The sequence below is a fragment of the Apostichopus japonicus genome, chromosome 7 (assembly GCF_037975245.1).
Source record: "Apostichopus japonicus isolate 1M-3 chromosome 7, ASM3797524v1, whole genome shotgun sequence".
Lineage (NCBI taxonomy): Eukaryota > Metazoa > Echinodermata > Holothuroidea > Aspidochirotida > Stichopodidae > Apostichopus > Apostichopus japonicus.
This window is the reverse complement of record NC_092567.1, coordinates 13,948,352-13,972,934: the sequence shown is the minus strand read 5'-3', so window position 1 is coordinate 13,972,934 and position 24,583 is coordinate 13,948,352. Positions and strand designations below refer to the sequence as shown.

Sequence of the window (24,583 nt, the reverse complement as noted above, 5' to 3'; positions counted from 1 at the left end):
ACTCATGTAAATGTACTGATATGCTCCGGAAGAACAGAGAATGGAACAGAGGTGTGTCAGCCAGAGAAGAATAAACATCACAATACTCTCCTTACTGATGTCTCGGTTAGTTACAAAGACAATAGCTTGCGGTTGTTTATCGCGCTGCCTTATACGCCAATCAATCTTCAGAGTGTAGGACCATGGAGGTAAAACACAGACTGAGTGAGGCGTTACTTATAAGCACACCAATTAATGTGTTTGGTCTTCCTTTTTCATTTTTTTCCATTCTCCCTCCCTCAACAAAATATAGCAAAACTGGTACTCCGTATACATTGTTACTAGCGGATTTCTGATTCGAAAACTTGTTCCTTTAAGCGCGAAAGACAGCATGATGATGAAATATTAATATATTATACAAAATCCAATTGCCTCGAAGAATGAAATTATTAAAGAAAACGAATTTATAAAAAATATAAGAGTTTGACCGAATTAAATTGTAAAGAAAAAACATGGGTTAACGACTTGGGCGTATGCATGAAAAGCCGGGGGGTGGTGGCTGGGGGTCCCATAACGAAAATCCAGCGTACAATAATTACCGTGTTTTTTCTGAACTTGAGTATTTCAGACCCTCAGACTTTTAATCTGACAGATTTCTCTGCCTCCACCTCCACCGCTCCCTCTCTCCACACCTCTCTCTCTCTCTCTTCTCGTCACATTAATTAATCAGTAGGACTAATTTTCAATGTGGTAAATCGATTTAATCACTGATATCTTTTACTTCTTTTACTTAGCCGCGAAACCAATCTTTCATGAAAAAAAATAATGATATATTCTTTGATCTTATAAGGAGCATGAGATTTGAAAAACCTTCGCTAACGAAAGGTGTCCAGTCAAGACGGTGACTCATTTCCTTATAACGCACTTATCTTATTGATCTGACAAGCAAGTCAGTTGCCGCATTATTTGACTTAACAGAAGTTACGATCATTTCCGGTTTGCGTACGCGGTCGACAGTCACTGCGTGGTTTCATCGATAACACAAGTGAAAATTTAATTCTATTCTAGCCTCGGTTGTGCAAATAACCTTGGTCAACTTTGATCACCTCACAATACCGTCGAGATGTTGAGTGCGTGTGCGTTAAAACCTTGTAGACATTTAATATAGAATACCACATGAAAGACTCATTCAGACTGGTCTGTCTAATGTAACATATCAAGGATATTTTCGTACTGATTAAGAATTGCTTTATATTCTTCAAGGACGCATTATGCGCAATAGTTTACAACTTCAGCTTCAGCTTCAGATTACATAAACTTGACTGAGAAAATAAGAACTCAATCAATGTACACACAAGTGTGCATGAACCCTTTCTTCCATTTACTTATCCCGCTACTCTCGCAACACTGATTCCCACCTGTTTTACACTAATCCCCTTCTGTTATTTACTGTTAGCCTCCTCTCATTAGTTGATCCCTCTGTTATCTTATTCACTGACCCCGCCCCCCCCACCCCGTTCATTCACTAATCCCCCCCCTTTCACTCACTCATCCGCACCTCTCATCACGGCTGCTCTCGTTTCAACGCTGTTCTATTTTTATTCTCTTCCACAAATCAGCCTCTCATGTACTGATCCCCTCCTCTTGTTTCCTGATCATCTCCTCTCATCAGCTGATCACCTCTTGTTTTACTGATTCCCTCCCGTTCTTTCTCTTATACCTCCTTTCTTCACCGAACCATTATATGATCCCCTTCCCGCATCCAATGATGTCCTCCTTTCATTAACGAATTCCCCACCTCTCATTCACTGCATAACCCCTCCTTTCAATAACTGATCCCTCTCTCATTATATGATCCCCTTCCCTCATCCACTGATGTCCTCCTTTCATCAATGAATTACCCACCTCTCATTCACTACATAACCCCTCCTCTCAGGGGCGTCAATCCGATTTGAAGCGCGGGGGGACGGAATCGATTCGAGTATTCCGGCCGTAAGTACTATCTAAGCGGAGCGCCACCATCGGTTGGCGCGCAGCGTACAAGAAAATTTTTCTTCTGGCAGACCCCTCAGATTGCAGGAAGCGGCACTTCCCGTGCATTATGGCAGAAAGCAACACCCCTAAAATTGATAAAAATTTCCGGCAATTTTTTATTTTGGGAAATATTCTCAAAGGAAGTGATCGCCATTTATTCCTAAGTTTACCAATTCCTCGTCTCCCAGAAGCGCCCAACATTTAAGATATCGAAACATTTTCGTGTTGGCTGATCCATGATCACCGCCCATCAAGGGCGGCGGAAGCACTTTTAATCTGGGGGGGGGGCACCGACATCAAAGGGCACTTCGCAGCAATTCGATTGCACTGATGCAGCCTTATATATTTAGTACCCTTTACAACTCTTATTGTATTATCTTATTTGTACACACATCACTCCATCAACGCCCCCCCCCCCCCCCTACTCTCAAGGAAAATATGCATACTAGCACTGCAATATCCAATGTGCAAATTGGGAAACAAGGAACAAGTTTTCTTTTGAGACAAAATGAGGCGAAATCATGCTAATTGCTAATGTAGGAATCTTCCGAATTAGAGTTTATTTCTTGTTAATATCTTAACAAATTTGTTTCATTCGAAATAGCTTTGAGTTTAACCCACAGAAATTCACTAAGAGTCAGAGGCGTAGCCAGGAGTTGCAAAGTTGTATGCACGACTATCTGAGCGGAGCGCCACCATCGGTTGGCGCAGAGCGTAGTAGAAAATTTTTGGTTTTACAAACCCCTCAGATGGCCGGAAAAAGGCCCTTCCCGAGTGTTCATTCTGGTTCCCTGGCCTCTTGCTAACTTGAGACACCTCAATTTTTATGTAGAAAATGGGCACATTTTTGACCTGGGGAAAAGTGGGGGCACGTTCCCCCTGTGCCCCCCGGTTCCGCCGCCCTTGCCGCCCATGCCCGTGAGAAGTGGTGACTGGGTGTAGAAAAAGCCATGCCGTTTGAAAACATGGGCAGAAAAAGTGAAAGTAGCGAAACCTAAGGTAAAACGCGCGATAACGAAGTGATTATTTTCCAGGTTAATTGAGACTGTATCAAACGCGAGCTTAGGACAAACATATTCAAAGGTAATGGCATTACTAATCCCGATATGTCGTCTTTGAGGTGTGTGGAAAATCCGCAACGACCATCAAAGAGCAATTGAATATTTAGTCTACTTTTCGATTTCGAAAACACTTTTTTTTTAAATTATGACAAAATTTTATGACACCTTTGATTTTTTTTCGGGGGGGGGGGGCCTGTGCCCCGGGCCCCAATGGGCACGACGCCACTGACCCCAGGGCCTCAGATATAGGCCCATTGCAGGGGTGGGCAACCTTTTGAATGAATGGGCCAGATTTTAGGAGTGAAAGATTGACAGGGCCGCACCTAACCAACGGCCTGCTGCTGATTTCAAACCTTTGATTCCGAGGACGTTCAAGCAATAGGTGTGTGTACTTAATCTGTATGCACAAAACCATAATGTCAATACAGTCCTGTTGATAATTAATGGTGATAATAGACCAACCTGACAGCATCATAAGTGCAGATAAATTCTAAGCAGCTAGCTCGTTTTTGGCGATGATGCAAAATAGATTGATTTTTTTCTTTTTCTTGAGACATCTCACGGGCCGCAAAAAAGTCACTGGCGGGCCGCATGTGGCCCGCAGGTTGCCCACCTCTGGTCTATAGGAACGCTGTCCCAAAATTTCCCCGGACATATAGGTGAAGGAAGCTATCCGCCGCGACTGCATGTGAGTTTCTCGACTTTCTGTCCTGGGAGTCATACCACAAAATGATGCATTTCCTCATACGCCATTATTAATAATTTAAATAACTAACTAATAAGGCACAGCCCATATCCGAGTTCGTATAGCGAGCTTAGCGCAAATTTGGCGCCAGCATGTTAAACCAGGTTGCTAGGTCTACGAGAATACATTTACATGAAATTTGAAAACAAGGATAGCAAGACAAACAACTTTTATTATGTTTTCAGGACCTCACACATGCGCATGTATCGTCAGACTTAGAATAGGTCCCATGTGAGTGGTGGCTAAAGTGATGAAGGCATGAAAATAAATCAGTGGTTGTTCGTTGGAGTCCTCAAGCAAGTTACCTCGGTTGCTAGGTGGATTTGCATCTGGTTATCGGTGAATTCTGGTCGGAGCGTACTATGTAACCACCATGTACTCAGGGACGTAGCTAAGGCCTGATGATTGGGGGGGGGGGGGTGTAGTGGCTGAAAATCGGTTTTGAAGCCAGAAAATTCCAACTGCTGCTTTGTACCCCCACCCTCCCGCTACTCGTCAACGATACGGTCAGTGTCAGTCAGAAAACCCAATCTTTCGCGACTGCACTTCTGTTACGAACTTGTTGCGATACATTTGTACCCACTGGCACTCATTTCAAAAACTTATTGCCCCCCCCCCCACCCCAACCAAATATTTTTGTGAAGTTCGGGCAATATGCTGATAGCTTTTTTGATAATTTGCAATGTGTTTTTCAGTGGTTATACTGATATTATTATTACCCAACAATCATCACCAATACGGAAGGGTACTAAGACGGAAAATGATTGTGTGCTATTTGCATGCGATGTAAAAACCGATGCATGCCTGTATGATATGCACATGATCATGTGTGATGCGCGCGTAGCGCGCGAAAAATTTAGGTTATATTGATCGGGCAAGTCGTTACACCCCCCCCCCCCCACAAAACAAATTGGGCCCTACGCCTATGACGGTAGTTCTATTAGGCATTTTTTTGTAGTATTCAAAATCATAAGAAGTTTTGTACGGTGGAGTATAAGAATCGCGAGAAACAACTTCCCAAAGTGGCAAGGAAAACGTGGTAAATATGACCGGTTAAAGGTCAATTTTGACCGAAATTTAAAAAAAAAATTACATGAAAAGGCCTAGATAAACTAAAGTGCGACAGTCGGAAATTCCGACTGTCGCACTCCAATTTTCCAACTAGCGTCAGTTTTACCATGGCTTGGGGTGAGACACACCCACACCCCCTCTAACGACGTCCCTGCGCGGTGAATATGGAACACGATCACATGGTTCAGCCTCTGTTGAGTCATGGTGCTCCGTAGCCTTGTCTTCGAAAAGCACTAAAAGATCTCTCGGCTTCCGTCGAACTGGCGGAGGAGACGAGGAGCAACCACAAGAGAGCTTCGACTTCACCAAACATAGCCCTTACCACTGTATTCATCAACTTGAATATTTGTCTATACCCTTCAACCGACGACGAATTTAACTGGCCTCGAAATAAAGGCAGACTAAGCTTAAGATTGTTGGAGAGCTCAGGGTACCAACTCACGAGATCTGGGTGGAATTTCTCCATTCAGCAACATTGAGTGATATTCGAGGATATGAATCCTAAGATGTGTAAGCCGTAACCAAATAGAGCCACGACACTATTTTTCCAAATGTGTGGGGGGGGGGGGGACATTTGATATTGTTTCAACCATCCATCGAAATGTGGGGGACGTGTCCCCCCGTCCCCCCCCTGGATTGACGCCCATGCCTCCTCTCAATAGCTGATCCCTCTCTCATTATATGATCCCCTTCCCTCATCCACTGATGTCCTCCTTTCATCAATGAATTACCCACCTCTCATTCACTACATAACCCTTCCTCTCAATACCTGATCCCTCTCTCATTATATGATCCCCTTCCCTCATCCACTGATGTCCTCCTTTCATCAATGAATTACCCACCTCTCATTCACTGCATAACCCCTCCTCTCATAACTGATCCCTCTCTCATTATATGACCCCCTTCCCTCATCCACTGATGTCCTCCTTTCATCAATGAATTACCCACCTCTCATTCACTACATAACCCCTCCTCTCAATAATTGATCCCTCTCTTATTATATGATCCCCTTCCTTACCGTCCACTGTTGAAGTAATTTGACATCCATGTGCGTAGTTGTCACTTTCATGTTTGCTGGACATTATTCCAATTTGCAGGATATCTCTTATCAATCTTTTTTATTTGCAGAATGTTTATGCAATCTCGGGCTTTTTCGTTGATTGTGTGGATTCATGTAAGCCTCCTCCTTGTTAGGAATGAACGCTTCCGCCGCTTATTACGAAAACTCAAAGTAATTTCGGTTATAGCTAGGCATGATTGAAAGGAAGTTACTAATGATGATGTGCCTATTTGCAAAGAATTTAAAGAGAAGTTTTAGTTAGGTCAGCAATAGATGCCGTAATTTCAATCATGCAGGAAAAACAACGCACAATAGTAACAGAAGGTACACAATAAATTGAAAAAAAGAAATGTTTTTATCTCTTCATTCTCTACTTTGTAAGATCTTTTGTTCACAGGGTAATGTGAGGACTCTGATTTGAGCTAACAAACACTTGTAAGGTAAAAAGACCTCATTACCTCAGGATTACAGTTATCATCAATAAATAGCTACTTATCTGTGATTATTGCTGCCCACAGGATTACAGTTATCATCAATAAATAGCTACTTATCTGTGATTATTGCTGCCCACAGCCAAACCGTTAACAATAGAGACCAGAATGCAAGCACTGTAGGGTCAGTTAGTCCGATGCTATAGTGTTAATGGAAGTTGTATGCAACGCAAGTTTTTGTTATGGTAGCGTGCTCCATAAAATGTCCCCATTTACTTTTTTTACCAGTACAATATTTTAACCCTGCTTTTGGAAGGACTTAAGAGGTTCTAATGGTGCACACATTACCCTAATTTCGCATCACATATAGTTGCATTTGTGTATCCTGACATCCAATACACAAAAGCCGGATCATTATGTTGATAAGATGTCACAAAAGGATGTTCTCTTGCTGTGTAGATGGTCGATATTTTCCTGACCACTTGGACGGGTTAATAGGGAGCATGGCACCTTATAGGCCTACTCATGTCACAACCAGTACAAAGTTTGCAGTTTTGTTAATTATTCATTTTCAATTTAAATTTGTACTGGCGCACGGAGCAAAGAAATAGTCTCACTGGCAAATTCCGCTTTTGTATAAGTATATTTATTCAATCTGTATTCAAAGAAAATAAAGAGAAATAATCAAGAAAATCATTTAAGAATAGCGCCATCATTTTGCAAACTTGCCAAGCCGTAAATGTATCATCGAGCTTGCACTAAGGAGTTGTACAACCCCCTGCTTATACACTAAGCCTAGCTACACACAATCCAGCCAACTCTTCATCTAGAAAAAATGACTAATCTGACCTTCACAGGGCTCGCCAAACCAAAGAATATTGACAAAAAACAATACACGAACACACACGCACGAGCCCCGGCCGGAACAGTCAAAGTAAACACCTGCCCAACCCCATAAATACGGTCGGGTAGAAAAGTTGTCGAGTATACTCAAATGAATCAGTACGTAGCCTATACACTGCTTACTGTTAGGCCCGCAAAACATAAACCCTAAAGACATGGTAGAACTTATAAGAAATTATACGTGAACATTAAATAAGAATACCCACTTCTTTGGCGGAATCAACCAGCATTTCTCAAAAACTTGATCACTTTGGTATTCAATGTCAATACATGCGAAATAACAACAAACTGGTTAGCAGTGAATACGATCGAACAGGTTAGCTATAACTACTTCTCGTTTCCAAGAAGTCACGTCCGAAGCTCCCTTGGGAAGCCGATCGATACAACGAAACAATTAGTTTGAACTCAACCAGTCTGAAGCTCCTGCAGGAGTGAGAAAGAAAACCATAACATTACAGGAGAGCTCTTTTAGCTGTGGATGCAAGAATTTAATTCTTTGCATTAAAGAACATCTCATACGTATTTATACTCCTTGAAAACAGCACCTCAAAATCGTTATCGAAAGTCATAACTGGTTAACAATCTAAACACTTGTCAAAGATGAATGAAACCGGATATTCTGCTTGCCTCTGTGTTGTTATCTGTACGCAGCTAAACGAATCTTTCGTACATTTATTGTTTAAACACTAGTTTAAATACCACCATAGTGCTGGTCTGTGTAGACGTCTGCTTTTAATACCACTATAGTGCTGGTCTGCGTAGACGTTTGCTTGTAATACCACTATAGTGCTGGTCTGCGTAGACGTCGGCATAGACGTCTGCTTTAAATACCACTATAGTGCTGGTCTGCGTAGACGTCTGCTTTAAACACCACTATAGCGCTGGTCTGTGTAGAAGTCTGCTTTAAATACCACTATAGTGCTGTTCTGCGTAGACGTCTGCTTTAAATACCACTGTAGCGCTGGACTGCGTAGACGTCTGCTTTAGATACCACTGTAGGCTGGTCTACGTAGACGTCTGCTTTTAATATTACTGTAGCGCTGGTCTGCGTAGACATCTGCTTTAAAAACCACTGTAGCGCTGGTCTGCGAAGACGTCTGCTTTAAATACCACTATAATGCTGGACTGCGTAGACGTTTGCTTCAAAATTGGCTTGATGGAGCATTTCAAACAATCCATAAACTTGAATATTTTGAAAGCTGAATCAAGAGAAGGATTGTTGACCTATATTTTTATATTTTGTTTGAATATAATTTATGTAAATCCGATAATTAAATCCCTTTTGACCTTACCTCCCCAGATTTTATTTTCCTATCATACATAGATAAGTCGATATTTATGTTAATATGTTTTGCTTTCAGGAAGCGAGAAGAATCGAACGAAAGAAAGAAATGGAGATAATAAAACAGCACGCAGCAGAGAGGCGAGCACGTCAACAAGAAGACGCAAAACGAAGGAAAGATGAGGCAGAGAAGAAAAAGAAAGAGCGAGAGGCTAGTCGTAGAGCAATGATAAACCCCCTCGCATTCAAGGGAACGGGCATGTCGGTAAGATGTATTGGCGTGCGCACATGTGAGAGGACCCTCAGAACCCCCCCCCCCCACACACACACTTCATTGGAGCCAGCTTCTATGACCCCAGTACAGTCCACCTCCTTTAGTAAATCCTTCGTTCGCCTCTGGCCCTACCATGTCTCCTACCTGAATCAGTAGTGGGAATTTTGAATAAGGTCTCCGCCCGCACAGTAGAATTATATGCACGCCACTGGTAAGATGCATAACGTCGCTTGAAGTTAAAGGTTGTACCATAATATGCAGGAAACTCACACATTCGATCGCCCCTGTGAATAGCCGTCACCAAAAATACTAAGAACGCTACAATTAATACAGCAGACCAGTTCTGCGATTTTGAAGCACTAGCTTCCGTTTCACTGCTAGTTTGTAACAATTTGACATTACCAACGAACAAAAACTTTCGAATAAAGAAGGAATGGAGATGTTTATTTCAAATATGTGTCCATTACTGTCAACCCCCCCCCCCACCCTACCCCACCCCCCTTCAAGTAGTTTAACACGAAGTGATTCAAAAAATATAGTCAATTGAAAAAAAGAGTAATTACATTAATATTTGCAATTAAATGATAGCATTCGAAAATTACAATCAACAAATCTTGCCTACACGATGATTAAATTTACATTGTAATGTCGATAGTCGATGCTGCATCCTTGCAGTCGTGCAACAGTAGTTATGAAACATGTTAATTCTCAACATTTCTTTTTCTTTGAAGAAATTCGACGAAGATCGTAAGTTTTTGTTGAAAGACGACAGTGACTTTGTGGAGGAGAGAAATGAGGCGATTGAGAAGCGAGTTCCGCCTCTTACTATCGATGGCCTCGGAGAACAAGACTTGCGGGAGCTAGCCGCTGAGATGCTGAGGAAACTCAAGCGAAAGTACGGAGTTATATTTGATAAGGGGAGAACTTTAAAGAAGAGGGAATATGTGGTAAGAAATCAATGTATTAATATGGCTTAAATGGATCGTCTTGATTCTTCGTCAATTTGTCAATTTAGAGCATACAAACTATAAGAGTCGGGGAACAAGCTTTTAGCCATGTCGCAGCGTTGTTGTGGAACAAGTTACCATCAGAAATATGACACCTTACCTCTATCAGCACTTTCAAATCAGGGTTACAGACGTTTTATTTCAAAGAAACCTATGGTTAAGTGTATTCAATTGTATTTTTTAGTATTTTTTATATGTTTTGTTAAGCGCATTGAACCTTGGGATTTTATGCTATATAAGCACGGTGTAATAAATAAAAAAATAATAATAATAATAATAAGAGATGGCACTGATCAGGTGACCTGTTCGCATATTATCGTCTGGTGCCATATTCAAGGGCGGCGGAACCGGGGGGGCACAGGGGGCACGTGCCCCCCCCCACTTTTCCTCAGATTAAAAATGTGCCCTTTTTCTACATAAACATTTCGAAATAAAAAAAGAGTTTACAAAGCGAAACCCACGTCGAATGAAATATTTCGGGAAGTTTTAAATGTTTACTACCACAGGCGTAGGAGCCCAATTTGATTTGGGGGGGGGGGGGGGGGGGGGGCTGTAACGACTTGCCCGAAAAATATTACCAAAATTTTTCGCGCGCTACGCGCGCGTTCAACATCTTAATGTGCATATCATATAGGCATGCGTTGGTTAATACATCGCATGCCAATAACATGCAATCATTTGCCGTGTTATAACCCTTCCAAATTGGATATACTTATTGGGAAAGTCGTTACAATAATAATCATCATAATAATATCAGTTTAACCATTGAAAAACATATAGAAAATTATTTTCTTTCAGTATTTTCAAATATTTCATTTGCTTTCATGCATGTATCGATCGCGTGTGCAGGGACTTGGACTTTATAATGATTTCACCTCATTTTGTCTTTTTCCTTGTTTCCCAAGTTGCACATTAGATACTGCAGTGCTAGTATGCATTGTTTCCTTGAGGGGGGGGGGGTGGCGTTGATGGAGTGATGTGTATACGCAAATAAGATAATACAATAAGAGTTATAAAGGCTACTAAATATCAGGCTGCATCAGTCCAATCGAATTTCTGCAAAGTGCCCTTCGACGTTGGTGCCCCCCCAGATTAAAAGTGCTTCCGCCGCCCTTGGCCATATTACAGACAACACCAAGCCGGAAGTTAACAGAATGTATCAAAAGAGGCATATAACGAAGTCCTTTTCTCAGATTTTGTTTAATGTGTGTTGTGTGGTTATAGTACTTTTCACATTTGTGAAATCATTAAAGAACAACGACTGTGCCCCAGTAACATGTTTACCATTTCACCGTATTGGTCATACATTGCTGTACGTGTAATATGAAATATTTTATCTGACTAAAGAATGGATTTTTCTTTTCCTTGTTTCAGTTTAACGAGCTAACCACAAGAATAAGAGCCAAAGAAGAAGATGCGTAAGTATGCGTAAGACGCGTAAGTATGCGTAAGTATGCGTATTTGAAAGATATCAGCAAAATTCAGGAATCAAGAGTCTTGGAAAATTGTCGTTAAACCTTGACCTTATAATAGTTTTGATTAAAATTGTTACATTGTTGCTACCCGAGAAACACTTAAAACATTTTTTCTCTCGATTAAAGGGAACAAAATGAACCAGTTTTAATGAATCGGTTGTAATCCATAGTTAAATTGTTTACAGAAGCTTCTGACTGGAACAGACTCAACAAATAAATCTTAACACGACCGGAAAGCTCAGTTGGTGGAGCACAGCGAAAGACAGTTACTGCAGACTAGGCCATGGGCCGTGGTTCTGAATTCCTTCCAGAAAATGATTCTTGTTACGTCCGGAGTGGTATTACATGAAATATAGTCTGAGTTATAGATAATATGTCCTTAATAAAGAATCAAGTTGTTCTTTTGCTCAAAAGTGGCACATTAATATGTAATTCACAGATAAAATGTCAAATTTTCCAACATAAAGAAAAACATAAGAAAAACAGCGCCCTCACTTGATCAAAAATACTTAGTCTGTCTCCAGATAGAAACAGTTTACCCCCAAAAATTCACATTTTGATGTGGAAACCTTTATAATTGTAAAGATTATGTATGGCACAACATTTGTAAAAGTTTGTATAGGCATATGGCTATTGGAATAATATTTTTCAACCGTACTTGGTGTTTATTTGTGGTGGGGATAGGCCAGTTTGTCATTGTTAAATTGTTGAAATACACTGTTTCTAGGCAATTAATGATCCAGTAATAACAAATGAGAGCAAGGAGTAGGCCAGCATGTATACATAACATGATTGAGGAGGGGGTCATTCTTGGTGAATAAATAAGCACACTATTTCATATTCATTATAATCAAACCGGAGATTCCGATAGACTTTTTTAACAAACAAAGTATGTCTAAACAGCCCTAAAAAAGTGACAAACTCAGATATGTTATTCTTTTATTTATCAACTGCAAATCTTTTCAACATGTTTAGAACACCAAAGTTCATAACAGACTTCTACATGTACAATGTTTTGCTACAAGCAGCGCTTCACCTAACTACCTTAACAAAAACACTTTAAATCTCATTTGTAATATGCATTAAAACTGTTTGTTGATCATAACATTGCACATGAAACTTCTGTAGATAGTATCAGTAAGTTGTACTCTAATGAATACCCATGGTGAATGGGTGGCACTTACTCGTCAACAACAAGTTAAACGACTGTACACACAGGACCCATCCACAAAAATCGAGCCTCGTTTTGTTTGTTTGTTTTTTTTGGCGGATGGGGGGGTGTTTGAATGATCGCATAATCAATATTCAATAGGGTGTTGTGCACTGACTATGTCTTTGATTATTGTATGTTAAATTCCATTATGAAATGGTGTTCTGGAGACTGGTGTCAGCCACGATTACACTAACATGAAATAAAACAACAATTTGTGTGGAAATTTGCATCAAATTGAATAAACAATAACGTGAGATATTACTTCATCGGACCATTTCGAATCACATTATAGTTCTACACCTTTTCCAACTGATACTGAAAGTTACAACAGAGTACAGTACAATTTGATTTTTTTTTCAAACTAAATGCATAGCCCCAACTCTTGACACTACTGAATTTGTTTTCTTCATGTTTGTCCTACAGATCCCTGTATTTTCTTACACATTATTTGAACATGTAACTAATGATGCACTATATTTAGTTCACACATTCCTGCATGTATTAACACATCTAACAATAACAATTTTTGAGTTCACATTTTAAAAATGCTAGATTTTGAAATATTACTCCAAAGTCCAATTGATGTCTGATGTCATGCTGTGTCCACATGTACCTCTTGGACAGCAATTCTAAGCTGTCTAGCTGTAAAGTACATGTCACTCGATGAAATGCCTTGACTTCTACACAAATCTTTTTGTTCATGCTGCCAATCAGATTCACTACCACTTGAAGTGTCTAACTCGTTACTTGACTTTGTATCATCTTGTAGATTAACCAGGTTTACTGCTAGATCCTGAGCTTCTACAGTTCTGGAAATTACAACTTCACTTTCATAGCGTCGCGTTGGTCGCAAAAAATGAAGTTGTGGATAGGAGCCTTGGAGACGCTTTTTTAAGTTGTAGGATCTGTAACTTGAGGCATCAATCCCTTGAACTTCTTTAACCATTTTGATGAACTGGGCTGTGAGTTTTGTCATCCTGATCGCACCCTGTTGTTTAAGAATCTGTTCATCAATGACATTGTGGCAAAACTTTGCATAAGACTCTGCATATAGAATATCTGTTGTTTCTTTTGGCCACTTCCGAGTGAGAAATCTGGTTGCGTTGCGAAAACAACTCGGATGGTATCTTGCCTCGGAATCAACAAGGTCTCTGCCACGCATTTGCAAAAGAAGGGATTCGTTACATGTCAGCTCAGCAGCCTTTCTGAGTTTCCCAGCATCTATTGTCCCGTAACGAGTCAGGGGCTCTCTTCGTCTCTTACAGGTCACCTTGTCCCTTATCCAGTGATCAGCGTCACAAATGATGCACGACACTCGAAGCATGTGTGGTCTGCCTGAAGATGGTCCAGCTACGTTTGATCTTAGTGTTCGCTTCTTACAGACAGGTTTAACATCGTCGTTGTCATCATCAGTGGAATCATCTGTAACATTCAAACAAGAGAAAGATACATATTAAATACAACTTTAAAAAAGTTTTAAAAATTTGCTCTGAATTCATTAACCTACACCATTTTACAACTTGAATTGACAAACCTAGCCCAGTTTATCTAAACCTGTTATAATGAATAACTTTTCTTTACAAATGAAAATTTGGGCATAGATTTTGGGCCCTTGTCTTAGTTTATCAAATCATTGATATCGACCTCCACCCATTACAAAATCAACCAATTATTTGTACAAATGAAAAATTGGGCGTGGGTTTGGGGCCCTGGTCTCATTTTATCAAATCATTGAGCAATTATGAAATATCGACCTCCACCCATATAAAAAAATCAACCAAGTATTTGTACAAATGAAAAATTGGGCGTGGGTTTGGGGCCCTCGTCTTATTTTATAAAACTCACAGAGCAATAATGAAATATTGATCTCCAGTCCACCCATATAAAAAAAAATCAACTAATCGCAAATGGAAAATTGGGCGTGGGTTTGGGGCCCTCGTCTCATTTTATAAAATCATGGAGCAACTACTGAAGAAAGTCTAAAAGTTAAATATCAAACTCCCCCCCCCCCATGACAGGTACTTCTATTTGTTGAACACATGCCAAATTTAACTTAACACACACTAAATAGAGATTTTAATTGTAAATGTATCCCTGTTGTTTGTACATATCTAACCCTAACCCAAATAAATTCACGATTACATCAGGTTGATGCATTTTGCACAACAAAATGACAGCAGGACTAGGTTTCAATACAATAACAAACCGTCAAGAACGAATGTAAAAACCTAACTAAAAGCACAACCACATTCCACAAAATGTCAGATTGACATTTCTAATTTCAGTTGGAAAATGGGTTCATACTCATAATATTATTTAAATGTTTGCTTACCATCTTTGGGCGGATTTTTAGCAAGCCTTTCTTCAGTCTTGTTGAGTTTATTCATCTGTGAATCTCTGGTATTGTAGCAATCACGATGATAGCCAATGCACGACTCACCATGCTCATGATCTTGAAAATCAGCTAAAGATTTTGAGCTCTATACAGTACTTTGAAGTGACATCTCTAGCTAATGCACCATAAATACCTGGTCAAACAATCCACCTTAAAACATAAACCTTGAATTTGGCAAAAGAGCTGTCAGAAAAGGATGAAATATTCGTTTTTGTCTGTGCACACACATGCATACAACATTTGAGTGTGGGAGTAGCCATGTTTGTGCAGTTAGTGTAACCATGGTGTAACCAGACCACAGATCAACAGCTGTGATTGGTCAATTAAGGTTTGACCTGGAAATACTGACCAATTAGATAAGCTCTTTTAAGAGCAATGGATAATTTCTTTTGTTAGTTTTTCTTAAATTCTGACTGTTTGTGCCAGTAGAACCAAAAAGAACAAGTCAATCTTGATTCAGTACATATTTATACTAACTATTTCAGAGAAATTAACTTTCCCACTGACCATGTGAACAAAAGTGCATCTAAATTGGCCATGGCCCATGGCCTAGACTGCAGCAAAGGCAACTGTTCCCCGGATCGTCGAAAATAGAAAGAAAGTTTCATCCTGTGCACGGCGCAGATTATTGTCCAAATGAAATTAGACGTTTATATACCGTATAGCATAAATATACATAGAATTGTTCGCGAGATCGGTTGCGCGAATAAGGTAAATATAGAGCAATAAACCTTGCAAATTAACTAAAATGGTTAAATATATCAAGACAGCCATTAATTTAAAAAAAAGCGAGGTTTTGTCAGTTCAAAGTGTCTTTTACTTGTAACTTCAGGTACAAGGAGCGCCAAGCAAAGTCTACTGGTGTCAGTAAGTATTCCAGCGATGGAACATTTCAACCTTTGCAGGTGAGAATTAAACAACTTGTTTACTTCCGAAGTCTTCTCAATAAGCCAGCTGCCGTTACGTAAATAAAATGAATTTGTTTCCCGATCCAATCGAATGCTTAGGCCTGTTAGTATAAATGATATAAACCTACAAAACAAAGTGATGATTAAACGATTAAGTATGTTACATCTCAGGGCAGATAAACTTTGACTAGAAAAATTAACATACGGTAATGTGTAAAATGTGTGTCCATTCTTGTTGTTATTAATAAAACTTTAACATTGCTTTTATTTCATTTGATTGGGAAATATAATACATTGCATATATGATATTTAAAAATGTATTGCCACAGAACAAAGATTCTAACTGTATAAACAGACATAATTAATTATTAAAGGTATAATAACACTCACCTGAATATTACGCAATAATGCATACTACTTCTTAAGCATATATAACGAATCTAAAAGGATTTTAATGAGACATTTTAAGGAACTTTTATGTTGGAAATGAAGGTTATACTTTTCAATAAAATGTTTCCATTTTTTTTCATGTAAGAATTTCACCCCAGATCAGCGTCGTGAGAGTATCATGTGTTCGGGAGGTGTGATGGGGAGGATGGAGATGTTTGGAGGAGGTGGTGCACATAAATCGGATATTGCAGAGGCAAGTAAATCAGCATCATTGTTAATTGGTTTTTGCCATTAAGTCTTCTCATCAATATGACGTCATCAATACGTCACAGTATCATTGCTTCTGTTTATACTACAAGCATCTGGCTAGCTGAAACGTGACATTACATCCAATGAGTGTTAAGCAACATCACTAACGGTCGATACACGCAATAAATATGTTAAAGGATTGCTTCAGGGGTATGTCAAGGATCAAACAAAACTTGAGTTTTCGTAATGTTTATATAAGCTATTGACGGTTTCATGTTATTCACCTTTAAAGTATGCTAAATCTCTCGAAGGCTCATTTAAGGCCAACGAGATGATGACGTCGACACCTCGATTCATTCCTGTACAAAACTTTCACTGTGCGATGTTATCGGTTAATGCCTTCACAGAAAACTTCGATCAAACACCGACAGTAGATGATACAATCATTGCAAATTAGTGTGCCTAAACCAGTTCCAAAGATACGAAAAGTTTCTTGTGTAAATTTTGAACGGGTATATCTTCGTTGCAACGAATGGATGCAGACGTTTTCGTTTTGGTAACCTCGAAGTGAAGGTTTCTTTGGTGATGACGTAACTTTTCCGACCGTTCATGAGCGACTATTTACACACAATTGCAAACCTGTTTGGGAAAAAAATGTGTATATGCATGATAATACAGGTATAATATGCCTACCATATGGGCGATTCAATGTAACTTGTAATTTACGTAACTATAAACCATCGCAACGAGTTTGTGGCTTCAAAACACACTGGGAAATTTCTACATACTACTAAGATTGTTTAGACTACTATAGGAGAACTTAGCTTCCAGTTTGCACGTGTAACACATCAAATGAATGTACTTCTAACTACGAGTGGATATGTTGCTAACACATGAAATGAATGTACTACTAAACTACGGGTGGATATGTTGCCAACACATCAAACGAGGGTACTTCTAAGCTGGGTGGATATGTTTCCAACGCATCAAATGAAGGTACTTCTAACCTACATGTGGATATGTTGCTAACACATCAAATGAAGGTACTTCTAACTACGAGTGGATATGTTGTTAACACATCAAATGAGGGTACTTCTAAGCTGGGTGGATATGTTGCCAACACATCAAATTAAGGTACTTCTAACCTACATGTGGATAAGTTGCTAACACATCAAATGAAGATACTTCTAAACTACGGGTGGATATGTTGTTAACACATCAAATGAAGGTACTTCTAAGCTATACGGGTGGATATGTTGCTACACTGGATACTGTATATCATACTTATCAATTCAGTTGTAAAGTAAATGGTGTAGGTTTACACTGTAATAGCATTTTGAGCCTGGTGAGCCTCATGATATTTCCAACAGGTCATAGTGGAGGTGGTGTTTAGACCGTGAAAGAATAACAGATTTTTGCATTTAACACCTCCCCTTTTTTACGTTGTTTGACGTTTCTGTTGTTCCAGTAATAGCATTTTTTTACTTTAGACGTGTTCAAATTGTTTTAACTTTTTATAGTTGTAAAATGATAGTTGTAAAATGAGTTGTGTAATTCTCCTTTTGCACATTCCATATATTATGTCATAGTAAGTCTTTGACCATGCAGCTAATCTATAATACGTCACTAAGTATGTATACTATGATTAATAAAGCATTAACATTGCTACCCATTATAACATAGAACCTAGAGCTTTCATCAGGAAACAATTACTTGTCATTTGGTGACATCAGGTTGAAAAGTGTTGTCAAGTCTGAATGCTTTGTTAACTATGGCGAGACCGCGTACATTTATGCCTTCTAATGTGTTTAAATGCAGGGATGTGTTAGTGAGATGGTTATACGACGGTTACACTAAGAACATAAACTTATCAATCCAAATTTAAGGAAAGAATATTTTCTTTCAATTTCAAATTTCTGTTGCTGTTTTTTATCTGTTGATATTGTTGCATGGTTTATCGTCTCTATGATGAGCATTTTCTCTCAATCCTTGAAGTTTGGAAATTGTTGCCGCCAAGGTCACATGTTTATCTCACAAGAGAATGAAAGCCGTTTCTCTCTTTCCTTTTATATATGTAATTTTGATGAGCGCAACCACTCCACGTCATAGTTTTCACATATTTAATACATTTTCCCGGATTTATCAAAACTTCAAATATGTATATCTTGGAAACGAAAAGAGATTTTCGAAAACTTTCAACAGATTTTGAATGAGATTAACACACAACAAATGTACTTTATATGGGACAAATTAAACTACTGTATACGTTTAGCAGATTATGTAGGGTGATGTGCAGTAAGTATAAGGTATTATTGTTAGCATAACAGTAAAGTAAAGACGATGTCTTTGGCGGCTACAACTTCATTTCAAAGAGATTCTTTTTCGTTGGATATCATCCTCATTAACACATCCCTGGTTAATTGTAGTGGGCTATATAGCTTACATGGTCAAATTGTAGTCAGTAGGACCAGGCAGTTGTTATGGAACTCCCTGGTAGGACAGGGCTCCGCAATGAGCTGTCTGGCCATCGTTATTGTTAATCTAGTGACATCAATCTCAAAACTGACCAAAGCAATTGTTTTATTATTTTTCTTATAGCTGTTGTACCTCATCAAAGGTGATCAGTAAAGTCTTCAAACCATGCTATAAGTCAAATAGGCCTTATGAACACTCGTGTTCAAATTTAAAGAACTTACAGATATTCTGAAAGGGTTGACACAAATAAATTTGTGAATTGTTTAGAGTGCTATTATAATTTTCAGTAAAAAAGAAAAACACTTTTGAAAGGTTTTAGCTATTGTTAGCGTAGAGTACCATGTGAGTGTATTACTGATGATTTTTAAAATATTACGTGTAGACGAAACTGTTAATTTATTATGTTTGAGGTTTATATTGAGTGAGATACAGCTTTAATGCATAGCTGGTTTATGTTGTGTCATCTCGTTATGATTTACATGATCCCTCCTCCAATGCATATTCATGAGCTACTGGTCACCTGACATTCATTTGATGCTTTAACCTCTGCTCATCATGTTTTTACTGCACAGGGTTCGGAACCGAATGCTCAGTAGCGATGACGTCATTTCGCTTACAGCTTGTACGCAACCCTGCAAGACAAACCACCATCGTTACATTTTAAATCCGATTTGAATAGTTTGCTGTGCTTTTTCGCTTTTAGCTATTGCTGCACTGAAATCAAAACACAATGGATTACTCACAATGTACCTCGCCACGTGACATCGAAGCACTTTGTTTGGGTCAGGCATATAGGTTTTCATTGTTCTTTGATTCATATTGTCCGATGATTACAAAGTAATAGGACGATTTGCTTCAAAGATTTGTGAAGGCTTACTTGATAGTATATATTAGTTATATATTATTATTTTAATATGCCAATTCGATCTTCAACAAATCCAAAATGATAAACATTCAAGGATTGGCTTTACTAGGTTCACCTTTTGAAACATGCAGCCAAACATCGATAGTTACTCACGGTTGTTCGTGATGTAAATCCATTGTGTGATTGATTTCCTACTTCACAGTCTAAGAAAGGAAAATTGTCAAATCAAGCATTCATTTTGTATTAGCAGCATGCAGTACAAGAGTCTTACGACACTGCTGAACGTATTAATCGGTGAATTGGAGAATTTATTGCTCTTATATCTGTTAGTTGTGTTTGATGAAACGAATACTTGGAATCTTAGAACAAAATAAACTGCAAAAACAGAGACAAAGTGGTTTGAAAAATTATTCTGACACAAAATCTCGTTCAGTAAGCCAAGAAATGACAATTTTCTTTTCATTTGACTATCAGCATGTCGTTGAAGTGAAGCTGTGAAATCACCTGATAATACTATATGATGGAGTCGGGGGGGGCACGTCGGGGGGGGGGGGGCGGGGGCACGTGGCCCCAGGTTTGTGTCCCTTTCATAAATAATGCACGTTGTTTAACACAGGTGCCTTTACCATTTGGAATGAAAGTGGTCTCTTGTTATTTAAGAAAAAAGTGCTATTGTTGACAAATTACATAATTTCCTTATTATTTGTGATGACTTACTTTGTCACATGAACAGTTCACTACTCCTGAAGTTTAGTGAATAGTGTCATTATAGCATACGTTTTTAACGTGAAAAGTTAGTTTAGTTCTCAATGTACTCTGAATTCAAGGCTTTGTAAATCAAATTCATTTTTATGTAGAATACATCTTTTCTATGAACAGTTCACTACTCCTGAAGTTTAGTGAATAGTGTCATTATAGCATACGTTTTTAACGTGAAAAGTTAGTTTAGTTCTCAATGTACTCTGAATTCAAGGCTTTGTAAATCAAATTCATTTTTATGTAGAATACATCTTTTCTATGGTAGATACATGATTTGTATTATATTATAAGAAGAAAACAGCATTTCACTTCATTTCACGGTGCTGCTGCGACATATCTTGATAACAATTTTCAGAATGTGTTTGCACCTTATATAGATAAAGACAATAATAGCAATTCTTGAAAACATTCAACATTAATCATCGGAATGTCCCATTGCAAAAAGTAGAATCGTTGACGTCTAGCAGGAGTGAATATGATCACAGCTATATCATTACAACGACATGCTGAAGCCTATACCTTACATTATACCTGCCTGTCCCGTGTTGCAGAACAGTATATATATGTACAGTCCTGTGTGTGCTGTTAACGCATGTAACTTTTCTACCTGTGGCAAATACTGTTTTCGATTAGCATGAAATTCTTGTCTTGGAAATGGAACTGCCATTACTTTTGAATTAGCATGGTTGCATTTGTTTTTATGCCCTTGATACAAAATCAAATTCCTAATTCCTTGACCACATCTTTTGTTGGAAGCAAACGTGAACGCAACATAATAAAATCTCGCCTGTGTGCATGCTTGCTTAAATATATTAGCAAATAAACATTCTATCATTGTGTGTTTGAAGTTGAAATAATAAAGTATTTTTCATAAATGACTCTTTTTAATTGGAATAAAATAACAACTTGATAATTATATTTATCACTGGCATTAATTTCATAAAAGTACAATTTGATATTAATGAGCACATATTTGCTGTGTAATTAGTTACTACTGTTAGCCTGATGACAGGTTTTTATTAGTGATCACGTATTGGCATTAGAAACGATATGAAAAATCATCAAAATCGATACAGCATGTCCAGGAAGGAATACAGATTATTCATTTAGGTGGGAAAGTTTCAACTACAATTTTGATGCTAGATAGACAGCAATAAAGAAAGACCGCTGTTTTATATGTTGAGCTGCATCAGGGAAGGAATCGATTGGTAGTATAGTGATACCTCAAATAGTACCAATTCCACGAAAGCAACAGTCTTGTTTCTATATCATATGTATTTTGCAGTGAGATCTGTATGTGTCCGTATTGTGTGATTGGTATCAACGAACATTCCAGTGTAATCGTCTGCCATGATATAATTTGAATGAGTTTTATCGTTTATGGGATTAATATTTTTTCGATACTTCTCTCACATTCAGTCACTTTGCGATATAAGATACTTTAGGTGCCCCTGTAGGTGTCCTAAGAAAATATTTATTCAATGAGTAAAGAATAGGAAGAATATTGATCAATAAATTTGAGAGAAACTGACTTGACAAAATTCATTTTAACGAGCATTTCTGCCTTTTCCCATTGGCCAAAATATTATGGCAAATGATTCTGAAAAAGCACCCTCGTTGAGTTTTCCCAACACATGGACTTCCATTACAGAGTTAGTTAAGGTTTCCATTAAGTGATTCGTTTAAGTTCATGATATTATATAAGAACGTAAAAACACAACTCAGTAAAATTTCAACCTCGGATAAAAGCGTAAATATCTGTTCTTGGTTAGTTTTACTTGTTTCTAGTTAAATACTAAAAATAGATTTTCCCAAACGTTCTGTGCATCACATCAAGAATTTCGCCGGTTGTTGAAGCAAGACATGTCCTTTTAATAGTTCAGTAATCTTAACTATAATCGATAGGTTTCCTTTGCATATTATCAAAGTGATCCATGTACATACTTTAAAAGTTAGAATGGAATCATGAAACTTCCAAAGAGAAATCTATAGCGCCATGTCAAGCTAGTCTTGTCTTTCAATATAACGCATCGCACTGACAGCGGTTACGGTTAGAACATGGAAGCAAAACATATTTGATCAAGTACTTTACAAGGTACATTGAATTATCAAAGCAATGGTTACTTTTAAATCAACCACTCCCCTCCCTCCCCTCCCCGCAGAAATGGAAAGAAAGAAAACACATAAATAAGTTGTTGAAATGGACTGAAATTTAGTCTCTAATTTAGTCATTAATATTTTCTATGAATGAGCTCATCAGTGATCGCACTGTTTATATTTTTTTGCAGGCAACAAAATTATCTTTGTTGTTTCTTCTTTCAACAGGAACCGGTGCGGCCAATTGACATCACGAAATAACAAACTGGGAATAGACAAAATCACGTGAGATTTGGTCAAATTCAGTATCGCTGCAGTACACTCGCTCATGTATTGAACTGTTGAGGGGGGAAATTAATCGTTGCTTCATATATTTTATAACCATAAAACATTGTCTAGTTTGAGTTGTTTTGTTCCCTGTACATTGTTATCTATTTGGCAATGTACACCCTTCCACCTATATCAATATTTGTTCCAATGAATAGTACGTACGCAAAGGGACAATGAACCACTCTCTTTGAATAGAAACCAGCATTAAAATAAACTATCGTGAGCATATATAGCCTAAGGCTATTTGCTTAATATGTGAATCACATCTTGGGCATTAACGTTACCCCACTGCCAATGTGTGTCATGTCTATATAAAACAAAATTTGATGTTATCATATTTAAAAAAAAAATGTAGGCTTGTGTAAGTGGAAAAATTTCCAGTACATTTACATATATAATCCTATACATAATGGTGTGTAAGAAAATATAAAAGTGCCCTTCATTTTATTCAGGTTGGATCCAGTATTCTGCTTTTACTAGAATTCAGCCTTTAAAATTGAATGAGTTGAATAAAAAGGACACAATAGCAAAAAGTTTAGTTGTTAGCGATGCGATAGATACATATTGGTCGATATATTTATAACATATAGTTTTGGTTTTTCGGTTTCATAAGTATTACAGTTGAAGATCATAATTTGCAGAAATGTAAATGGAACCTTTTTTATACTATAGATAATGGTTTTACACATTTCATGCCGGTTCACATGATAAACGAATGCCTTAGAGAGACTTCAATTATATACGCCTTAATTACTGTAATAATCAAATTAAATACAATTCTTAATGTTTGTGTGATTTATAGAACATTCTTAATGTTTGTGTAATCTTTAGCTTGATCTCGAGTTTTCTTGTCGCATCCATTATCCGATCATTGAAGTATATTTCAGAAATATAGCAGATGATTTGGTCTCCCCGAAACGAATGACATCTCTTAAACCATTTACCACAATAGAATATACAATTTGGCAAAAAGTATAGAAACATGCAAAACAGTTGAAGCTGTTAGTAACTATAGCATGGATAATCTTTTAATGGTTATTAAGGGCATGAATGATTTTGTCCAAACTGATGAACTATGTTGAGTTACTTACATCATATAGATCAAGAACCTTGGTTTGGTTCTATTTGAATTAAAAACTCAGCAAGCTAACAAATGGACGTCCACGTGAGATATGATATCATCTATATCATATTAAAAGTTCGCTAGTCACAGGTGATTGTTCTGTACTACCGTCGAGTTATATTTCCATGAAATATCAAGATACGTGCAGTTTCTTCCTGATATTCAGTATGATATGTATCTAAATATTAGTCTCATTTGGTGAAAGTGTATCTTATCAAAACGTACCACATCTTATAATCGTTGGCACACACTATACACCGGCTACGGGAATTTTCAACCCTCAAGAGCACAGTTATCATTACTCTGTCTGGATTAAGCAAGTATAATTCATACTTCCTAATGTAATAATTACCAACTCAATATCCCAATATCAACCTTTTTTCCACGTATGATGCTGTAGCATTGATGGGACGGAAGGGTATAGAATAAGGGATACAATGTGAAGGAAACGGTCAAC

At 38.0% G+C, this 24,583-nt stretch overlaps 3 protein-coding genes across 5 annotated transcripts in view; 2 read left to right on the top strand and 1 right to left on the bottom strand.

Annotated features, from left to right (window-relative positions):
- The window catches only part of LOC139969401 (fibrinogen-like protein A), a 162,264-nt gene that overhangs the window by 114,399 nt on the left and 23,282 nt on the right, over positions 1 to 24,583 (top strand). The gene's annotated exons all lie outside the window — the stretch shown is intronic.
- On the top strand, positions 8,650 to 23,807 carry LOC139969406 (uncharacterized). 2 transcript variants are annotated; one of them, XM_071974342.1, is made up of 7 exons: positions 8,650 to 8,831; positions 9,572 to 9,787; positions 11,222 to 11,265; positions 15,763 to 15,835; positions 16,374 to 16,481; positions 19,525 to 19,574; positions 22,902 to 23,807. In XM_071974342.1, the coding sequence occupies exons 1-6, from the start codon at positions 8,676 to 8,678 to the stop codon at positions 19,546 to 19,548; spliced, it is 621 nt and encodes a 206-aa protein (XP_071830443.1). In that variant the 5' UTR covers positions 8,650 to 8,675; the 3' UTR covers positions 19,549 to 19,574; positions 22,902 to 23,807. The 2 variants fall into 2 exon arrangements, with proteins under 2 accessions (XP_071830443.1, XP_071830442.1); XM_071974341.1 differs by lacking the exon at positions 19,525 to 19,574.
- Positions 12,665 to 15,007, bottom strand: LOC139969403 (uncharacterized). Its single transcript, XM_071974334.1, has 2 exons — positions 14,868 to 15,007; positions 12,665 to 13,957 (listed from the first exon to the last, which is right to left on the bottom strand). The coding sequence occupies exons 1-2, from the start codon at positions 14,920 to 14,922 to the stop codon at positions 13,128 to 13,130; spliced, it is 885 nt and encodes a 294-aa protein (XP_071830435.1). The 5' UTR covers positions 14,923 to 15,007; the 3' UTR covers positions 12,665 to 13,127.